The sequence below is a fragment of the Zea mays genome, chromosome 10 (assembly GCF_902167145.1).
Source record: "Zea mays cultivar B73 chromosome 10, Zm-B73-REFERENCE-NAM-5.0, whole genome shotgun sequence".
Lineage (NCBI taxonomy): Eukaryota > Viridiplantae > Streptophyta > Magnoliopsida > Poales > Poaceae > Zea > Zea mays.
Genome location: NC_050105.1, coordinates 116,807,830 through 116,817,896, shown reverse-complemented (window position 1 = coordinate 116,817,896; position 10,067 = coordinate 116,807,830). Strand labels below are relative to the sequence as shown.

General features: G+C 46.7%; 1 protein-coding gene across 2 annotated transcripts; it reads right to left on the bottom strand.

The window, feature by feature from the left end:
• Nucleotides 1-7,267: 7,267 nt before the first annotated feature.
• On the bottom strand, nt 7,268-9,786 carry LOC541678 (invertase cell wall 3). 2 transcript variants are annotated; one of them, XM_035963207.1, is made up of 6 exons: nt 9,553-9,786; nt 9,402-9,410; nt 8,403-9,286; nt 8,147-8,305; nt 7,705-8,055; nt 7,268-7,617 (listed from the first exon to the last, which is right to left on the bottom strand). In XM_035963207.1, the coding sequence occupies exons 1-6, from the start codon at nt 9,728-9,730 to the stop codon at nt 7,426-7,428; spliced, it is 1,773 nt and encodes a 590-aa protein (XP_035819100.1). In that variant the 5' UTR covers nt 9,731-9,786; the 3' UTR covers nt 7,268-7,425. The 2 variants fall into 2 exon arrangements, with proteins under 2 accessions (XP_035819100.1, NP_001358542.1); NM_001371613.1 differs by having other exon boundaries at nt 7,317-7,617; nt 8,153-8,305.
• Nucleotides 9,787-10,067: the final 281 nt, after the last annotated feature.

The following is a 10,067-nucleotide window of genomic DNA, read 5'->3' as shown; positions in this document are numbered from 1 at the left end:
GGAGTTATAGGTTTTCTATGCTTTAGGAATACTATAAATTCAATTTCTGAGTTTATTTATAAAATCCCAAAATCAGTGGACCACGGAGACTATTTATAATATATATAGGGGTTATTCTACAAATTCCTGGACTTATGTGTATTGAAAACTGAACTATTTGGATCGCGCGTTTATTCCATGGTTTCCCAGGGTCTCTTTTAGCAAATTCACACGACGAAGGGGTATTTGTGATCCTTGGTCGTCCGATCACGATCCCATGGACCATATTACAACCCGAGATATACCGAACCGGTACACAATAATGGCCAATGGATCGAGATCCGATGACCCAGACCATAAGCAGCGAAGGGGTATCCGCTACTTCCCCCCAACTGTTCGATCAGAATCGGACGCTCGGGATTTTATAATGTTGGGATATAATCCCCACCGCTCCCTACGATCCAACGGTCCGAGCGTTCTTCTACCCTTCTTCCTATCTCTCTCTCTCTGGTGCCAGCCCGGGCAGCGCAACGAGGAGGCACGGCGACACCATTGGTGAAGCTCCGACCCTACTAATTACTAGGTCCAACCTCGGAATCAAACGGTGATACACTATGCGGAGGCTACTGTGAATCGATTTAGGTAGTTCTTACCCGGGTTGGTGACGAAGGTGGCGTTGCCCGCACGCCCTGAGTTTTCCGCGGCGGAGTCCACATCAGCGAGCAATTATGGCTTCCGTAATCGATCCAATCAGTCGGGAAGCTCATCCCCATGTGCGGCGCCCCTAGATGCTCCCAAACCGAGGCCTAGATCGTGAGGCAGCTCAGTGTTGATAACAATTGAGACGAGCTCTCCCCTTTCTCTTGAACTGGCCGGTGGTGGCATAGCACCCAGTGGCGGCGACAACCTGGTGGTCAGGGGAAAATCGGGAGCGTGCATCAGCGTGCCTCCCCAACTCCCCACCAATGTCTATCTAGGCCCTAAGCAGCAGTATAGACGCACCGAGCTCACGGTGGCCACCGCGGCATCGACCCACCTCGACATCTTCATGGTGGGGGCATGCCATGCTTATATACCTAACGTTGAGGGGGAGAAATCCAATCCCAGGCCCGAAACGACCGACGAGAGAAATCTGGCCAGCTCCCAGAATCTGCATCAATCGCGCCAGCCCGGGGTTCTCTCGGTCTATTACAGTGGAGGGGAAAGTGCTAACGTGGGTGGCCCACCAGTCAGTGCCCTAGGCGCGAGGATGGGCTGGCTTGCAACGTGGGGCCTAAGCGTCAGTGTAACAAGCGAGAAGGTGTTATGGGCCGCGCGAATAGCCATGGAAGGAGGTGGGTTGGCAGGTGAGGGCGAGTTGGAGGTGGGCTGGCAACAAAGTTTTGGCCCATGGAGTAGGTAAAATCCCTTTTCTTTTTCTTATTCCTATTTTCTTTTCTAATTTCTAAATTTCAAATTCAATTAAATTTTGGTTTTGAATTTGCACTCAAATTTTAGTGAACAAACAGAAGAACTCATCATGAATGCAAATCCAAAATTTTATTTATTTACTTATTTTACCATATCTATGAAAATGATTTTAAATTCACCAATTATGCTCACATAATGTATATTAAGAAACTAATCTCTAATCTTTATTATTTATTAAAAGATACCTTAGCTTAAATATTTTATAAGATATTTATAAACGTTTTATTCAATAAATTACCTCATGTAAGGATCTTCTATATAATCTCCTATTTGAAAACATATTTATTCAAGTCACATAATAAACTTTCTTAAATTACCCAAAATATGATTTTGGGGTGTTTACATACACCGTAGCATTAAAGTGGACCTTTAGCATTGACTATTATTGAATATTAATTTGGGCCAGGCCCACATTAATTCAATATTCCCCACCAAATGCTAAGTCACACTAAAAATGCTCTCATCATCTCAAACGTTTGATATATTAGTGTTTCGATGGTGACTGTTAAGTTGAACATCTACCTAGAATCTAGACTACACTTGACCACAACTACACAATGGAATAGGCCTTGAATTGGCAGTTTTGCGTGGAATAAGTTTCATCTAAACTCTTTACCAGTACTAGATTGCCGAGCGTATCCCCTCTAGTTGGAGCATGTAAGTCAAACTCCATAGCCTTTCATGGGTATCTAGAGACCACCCAGATCTCATAAACTGTGACTAGCAGTTAACCCATATAGGTATGTTCCTCTAAAGATGTTCTATAGGACAACATCTTTGCTTCACAAAGCCACTTGGAATATATTAAGGTGTAAACACCAACCTACCTTACAGTAAGGAAAGATGTGCATCTAAAATGAACCTTATTAAGGGTCTTTCCTCTCAGTCTACCACTAGCTTATTTCACCATTCTAATTCACTGGATCTTCGATCACATAGAACAGGTTACCACTATGATAAACTTTAGGTGGGTCTCCGGCCCATCTCACTCAATGCACTATCTATCACACTACGTGATAGCCCCTTAATAAATTGATCTACCAGAGTTTCTCAATTTCCTGACAGATTTTAAACGCCTCTTTATGTGCCTTGTCGACTTCATATTATCCTTAGAATTGTTTATCTTGATTATCACAGTTCATAGAAATAGCTAGCACATGTTTTTCAACCACCGGTAAATCCATAAGGAGTTCACGATGCCACTCATCCTCAACTGAAGTGGTATCTAATGTTGTGAGTTCTGCTTCCATAGTCGACCTTGTTAAGATGGTCTGCTTGCAAGACTTCCATGAAACAATGCCACCTCCAAGTAAAAACACATATCCACTTGTGGCATATATCTCATCAGCATCATATATCAAAATTGCATCACAATAACCCTCCAGTACTGTTGGGTACCTGGTATAATGGATGTCTTAACTCATAGTACATTTTAGATAGCGCAAAACTCTCTCAAGAGCATGCCAGTGATCATCTCTCGGATTTGATACAAACCGACTAAGTTTGCTCACAATAAACGAGATGTCAGGCCTCGTAGCGCTAGATAAGTACACGAGTGAACCAATTATTTGGGAATATCTCAATTGATCCCTAGATATCCTATGATTTTTCTTCAAAAGCTTATTAGGATCATAAGGTGTTGGATCAGGTTCACATTCGCTATAACCAAAGCGACTCAAATCCTTTTCCACATAATGGGATTGCACAAGTGTGATCCCACCATTACCTTCTCTCAGTAGCTTAATGTTAAGCATAACATTAGCTTCTCCCAAATCTTTAATTTCAAAATTACTGGACAGAAAGTCTTTTATCTCTTTAATCACATCAAGACTCGTCCCCAAGATTAGAATGTCATCAACATACAGGCATAAAATTACTCCCTCGCCCCCACCATACCGATAATATACACATTTGTCTGCTTTGTTCACAACAAAGCCGACAGATGTCAAAGTTCTATCGAACTTTTCATGCGAAAACCGATAATATACATATTTGTCTACTTCATTCACAACATGCCTTCTTGATCCTTTGCTACAAACCCAGCTGGTTGTTCCATGTAGATTTCCTCGTCTAGCTCTCCATTTAGAAATGTTATCTTAACATCCATTTGATGGACGAGAAGACCATGAGAGGCAGCCAGAGAAAGTAGCACTCGAATTGTGTTCAATCGAGCCAAAGGTGAATAAGTATCAAAGAAATCCTCACCTTTATTCTGTGAATAGCCTTTAGTTACAAGCCTCGCCTTGTATCTTTCAATAGTACCATCAGGCCTAATCTTTTTCTTGAACATGCATTTACTCCCAATGTGCTTACACCCATAAGGACGTTTAATGACCTCCCAAGTTGCATTAGACATAATAGATGTCATCTCACTCCTTATTGCTTCATTCCAAAAGTCAGCATCAGGAGAGGAATATGCCTCTTCAATGGTACTTGGTGTGTCATCCACAAGATATACAATGTAATCATCACCAAAGGACTTTGCAATCCTTGGTCTCTTACTCTTTCGAGTTGATATATGATTATGTATATGGGATTCCTCAGTGTGTTCTACCGGAAGAAAATGCTCATGGGGTATCGATGGTTCATTATTAGACGTATCATGTGTAGCTTTCATGGGAAATTCGTCCCAAAAACGTAGCATCTCTGGACTCCATAATAGTACCAACCAACATGTCTCATACTCCATATTTTATAATTAAGAACCTATATCCAATGTTGTGGAAAGCATACCTAAGGAAAACACAATCAACAGTTTTCAGTCCTAATTTGCGCTTCTTGTTAATTGGCACATTCACTTTAGCCAAACAACCCCAGGTACGCAAATAGGAGATATTTAATTTCCCCTTTTCCCATTCCTCGCATGGTGTGATTTCTTTGTTTTTTGTGGGAACTTTATTCAGGACATGACACATCGTCAAGATCGCCTCACCCCACCATTCCTTAGATAGTCCCGAAGTCTCTAACATGACGTTAACCAAATCAGTTAGAGTACGGTTCTTTCTCTCAGCAACCCATTGGATTGTGGCGACTATGGCAGTGTCCTCTCATGAATAATACCATGCTCCACACAAAAATCAGAAAAATCACCTGAAAAATATTCTCCACCACGATCAGACCTTAACCCTTTAATTTTCCTCTCAAGTTGATTTTCAACTTCAGCTTTGTAGGTCTTAAAATAATGCAAAGCTTCGTCTTTTGATTTTAAGAGATACACATAACAAAATCTAGTAGAGTCATCGACAAAAGTAATAAAATAGCGCTTGCCTCCTTTAGTCAATATTCCATTCATCTCACATAAATCGAAATGTATTAAGAGTAGTGCCAAGTTCCTCGCCTCTGTAGCCTTATGAGGCTTGTGAGGTTGCTTAGATTGCACGCACACCTGGCACTTAGAACCTTTGACTAAATCAAAGTTTGGGATTAAATTTAAATTTGCTAACCGCGACACACAACCAAAATTGATGTGACAAATTCGTGAATGCAAAATATACGACTCATTGGAATCACATTGTTCACAGACTTATTACACACATCATGCAAAGATAAGCGGAACAAGCCTCCACTATCATAGCCTTTTCCAACAAATGTCCCATACTTTGACAGTATACATTTATTAGACTCGAAAACAAGTTTATAGCCATCTCGACATAAAAGTGAGCCACTAACAAGATTCTTTTTTATGGAGGGGACATGCTGCACATTCTTCAACAACACCGTCTTTCCCAAAGTAAACTTCAGAATGATTGTACCAACACCAAGAACATACGCATGTGACCCGTTCCCCATTAGCAAGGCTCCAGCCCCTTTGCACTGATAAGAAGAAAACAAAGAAATATCAGCACACACATGAATGTTAGCACCAGTGTTAGCCCACCAGTCAGGGGATTGACACACTGAAAGAACAATAGGTAAAAGATTAACATACCCCGGTGTTCCTTCTGCATTATCGCTAACAACCATGTTTACTCATTTCTTCTCTTGAGCTGGTTTTTTCTCTTGCTTAAATTTGCGGTCTGGACAAGCGCTTGCCCAGTGATCAATAATCTCGCAAACAAAACAACTAGCTCCTTTGTTCTTCTTTTTGAATGAGGCTGTCTGCTTGGGCTTCGTGGCATTCTGTTGCTTGTTCTTCTTTTTATTATTATGTGACGCATTTGAGTTATTCTTTTGTACCACATTGACACTAGAAGTCTCAACTCCTTTTCCACGAGTGTCTTTTGCTCTCGCCCTCTCCTCAACATCAAGATAACCAATAAACTCAGTCACGCTAAACTCTTGGCTCTTATGTTCTAGAGTGGTACCAAAATCCGTCCAAGAAGGTGGCAGCTTAGCGATAATACCACCAGCCACGAACTTGTTAGGCAAGACACATGGGAATTGTTCAAGTTCCTTAGCCAGTGCATGTATGTCATGAGCCTGTTCAACTACAGGACGGTTTTTCAACATCTTATAGTCAAACAACTGCTCCATGATGTACAGCTCGCTACCAACATCAGAAACACCAAACTTATCATCTAATGCATCTCATAACTCTTTTGTAGATGTGCACGTTAGATAAGAATCAACATACTTGTTGGCAAGAGTGCCAATCACGGTGCCTCGAAACAGGTTATTGGCAACGTCGAGCATTCTCTCCTCTTCAGGAGTGAACTGTTCGAGTTTCCCCTGTGCGGCGTGATAGCAGTTCATTGTAGTCAACCACAGAGTCATCTTACTATGCCACCTCTTGTAAAATGTCCCATCAAAAGGTACACTTGGTTGTAACGCAACAGCAAAACCACTAACAGAAAATGCCTAATATCAGGTTTTTGGATTGTTAGAGAAATAGGCATTTTTAGTTTTAATTTAATCCAGAAAATCAGAGTGATGTGTGTGACAACATGTATGTGCATGTGTGTATCACTACTCACATAAGCAGTAAACAACAGTAAAACATGCACAGATACAAAGATCAGAGTGTACCGGCCTGCGGAGGGACATATACTCAAGGCATCAGTGGCTCCATTCACAAGAGACATTTCGTGTGTATGTTTGATGTTGTCGTACGCAGTCGATGCAGGCAGATATACGCGGTGCAGTCCCTCGAACGTCGTCGACGACGAGGAACTTGATCAGCGTTGGTTGAGCGGATGAAGCGAGCAGTCACGAGTACGCTCCCCAAAAACCTGATTGGCTGCACACCCGTGCAAGTGTAGCTCTACGGACGACGATTTCGGAGGCCTGCTCTCCCACTCACTCTGTGCTCACAGAAGGTGGGACGAGAATGGGCGGTGTGCAACTCGTCTGAGAATCTGTGTACGTGTTGATGTACCAGAAGTAGCCTCCCCTCCTCCGTATATGTACACGCGCAGAGGGAGGCGAATGGACAGTAACGGTCGCCATCAGAGCTACCGTTACAGTCACCAGAAATTGACGCCATCACTGACGTCCGTTAATAGCCATAACACAAGAAACAGTCAATAACAGATGATAGTAATGGACGGTTATTACTCTAGACAAAATGCGCAACCGTTAGAAATGAATATTCAGTCCAAGGTCCGATCTACCACGGTCCACGGCCACGACCATGGCCCGACACGCGGTTCGCGCGTGTGTGAGAGTCTTTCATCATTTTCTCAGCTTCTTCATATATGCACCAATGGTCCACTTATTTAAGTTGATTGAATTGTCTCTTAAACTTCGGTATAGTACTAAAGTACTAGTACTCCCTCCGTTTCTTTTTAGTTGTCGCTGGATAGTTTAATTTTATACTATCCAGCGACAACTAAAACGAAACGAAGGGAGTACATTGTAGCATTAAAGTGAGACTTTAGCATTGACTATTATTGAATATTAATTTCCGCTAGGGCCACATTAATTCAACAATGGATGAGATCGAGAACAATTTGAGAGGCGACGTGAGCGAAAACGATCCAGAACCGCTTCTCTAACAAAACTAGATCATTTCCCTAGATCGAGCTATACCACCACTAGCTACTGCGCCGGCGCGTTCATCTTCGGGGTCCTCATCTCCCAGGCGTCCAGCCTGGTGACCTTGACGTCCACCTCGCCGTGGTTGAAGACGAAGAGGTGCGCGTTGTCGCCCAGGGCCTTCTTGGGGTACACCCTCGTCAGGATGCACGTCCTGCCGCCCGCGCCGAAGCTCTCCACCACGGAGTGGTCGATCTGCAAGCACGCACGCGTTCATGCCATGCCAACGCTCCATCTATGACCTGCTGCATGCACGCGCGCGCGCACACACACACGACGTACCAGTGTCCTCAGCGCGATCGTCTTGGTTCTGGCGATGTCGACGTTGACGAAGCTGGCGAAGGTGGGCCTGTAGACCTGCGCCTCGAAGGTGGAGTTAGTAGGGTCGTTGCACATGAGGACGACGAGCCTGCTGCTGCTGCTGTTGCTGTTGGCCCGGAACACCCTGAAGAAGACGGCCGTCCTCTCCGTGAGGTCGCCAGCGGCCAGCACCCACAGCCCGAACGGCCCCACCTCGCCCGTCTCCCGGGCGCCCCGCTTCTTGCACAGCGCCTGCGGGTCGGTCAGCCACCTGGGGTTGAACCGCTCCGCCTTGCTTAGGTCGCCGATCGCGAACTCCACCTCCACGTCGGACTGAAGTGACCGACGACGACAGTCTCATCAATGTAATGAACAAATGCCACATGGATGATGCAGCAGCTGCGCATGCGGCGCGCGCACGGACCTGCACGGACTTGAAGCCGGTGACCTCGAAGTACTGCCCGCTCTTGACGACCTTGTCACTGACGTTCACGTGCTTGGCGCGCAGAGCCTTGACCTCCTCCACCGGCCACTGGATCAGCTGCTTCCCGCGCGGCGACAGCCACAGCTTCCTCGGTATCGCCTGCGCGTATACATACGTTTCTGGTTGACGACGATCGAGTATATACTATATACAATGGCTCTGTCGAGGGACGGACGACACTGACACTGCACGATACCTGAATCCCGGCCCAGCCCTTCCTGCGGTCATCAGGAACGGTGTCCGACTCGTTGGCCCAGCCCCACAGCACGCGGCGGCGCTTGGCCGGATCGTAGAAGGACTTGGACGCGTAGAAGTCTCCGTAGTCGTAGCGCAGGCCGTAGTCGTTGTCGCGGAAGCCGGCGTCGGGGGTGTAGCGGTCCGTGGCGTGGTCGTAGGTGCCCACCGTGTAGTACTCGTAGCGCGTGAGGTCCAGGCTGACCTTGAGCACGTACTTGACCTCCTCGGCCAGGGCCCTGTCGTGCAGCTCGGCGGTGTCGACGCCGCGGCGGTAGTGGCGGCCGCCGCCGTGCACCGCGACGGGGAAGAAGTCCGGGCACTCCCACATCCCCGTGAGGCCGGAGTGGAGCGGGTGGTGCGCCTTGACCCAGCGCCTGAAGTCCCGGCTCCGGTACAGCACGGCCAGGCCCTTGCCGCCCACCTTGCTGCCCACCAGCAGGCGCCAGTGCCGGTCGGGCCCGTACCAGGCGGTGGTCGGGTCGCGGAAGGCGCTGGCGTTCACGCCGCTGTCGGGGGCGATGATGGGGTTGTAGTCGGGCTTCACCCACTCGCGGAGGAACGGGTCCGACAGGTTCTTGGGGTACGCCACGTTCTGCACCTGGTGCTCGTCCGGGTCGATGCCCGTGTACATCACCACCGGCACGCCGCTCGGCAGCACCGTCGCGGAGCCCGACCAGCAGCCCTTCACGTCGAACTGCCTCGACGGGTAGATCCCCGGGGCCAGCGCCGTCCAGTCGATCAGGTCGGTCGACACCGAGTGCGCCCACACGATGTTGCCCCACACCGCGCCCTTGGGGTTGTACTGGTAGAACAGGTGGTACAGCCCCTTGTAGTACATTGGTCCTGCATATGCATTGGTAATGCACTTGTTGGTAATTCGTAGTTCGTGTATACATATAGATATAGAAAAATAAATCAATACTGATGATCGTCGATAAATTTACGTACGTATACGTACCATTTGGATCTAAATTTATGAGAAGGAGTACGAGGACGAGGACGAGAAGGCCAGCAAGACCGAAACAAAGTCACTAGCTAGATCAGTGACATTTGATTATTGCATAATATATAATACAACAACTACATCATAATCGACAATTATTACGCACCGTTGATCCAGTGCTTAGGAGGCTGGAAATGGTACCCGGTGCGCGACGTCTCATCAACCTTCTCCGCCTCCAGTGACTGGAGCTCCGGATACACGGCGTGGGACGCCCGCACCATCGTCACCGCCGTGCCTGTGCAGTGCAGCAGAGCCCACACAAGCAACAGCGCCGCCATGCCCATCGTCGTCGTCCCTAATGCTACGCCAAGCAAGAGTGCCCTATCTCACTAGTACGAGAACAAGTGATCGGTGTTATTTGTAGGGACGCCGGACGCGGGTTTTACAGTTTATTAGTTGGGCATGCATGCAAACAAATTAAACCTCACTGCGAGTCTGCGACATAGTCCACACAACGGTGTAAACCAATCGCCATTGAACAAACCGGATAAGAGAAAGAGAATTGGTCCGGCCGGTGCAAACAAAGCCATAGCCCATAGGATGGGATCTTAACCAAGTCAAAAACTATGAATGTGAGATATGCATGCATGCGCTCCATCCACGTGGGATATATTAGGATGA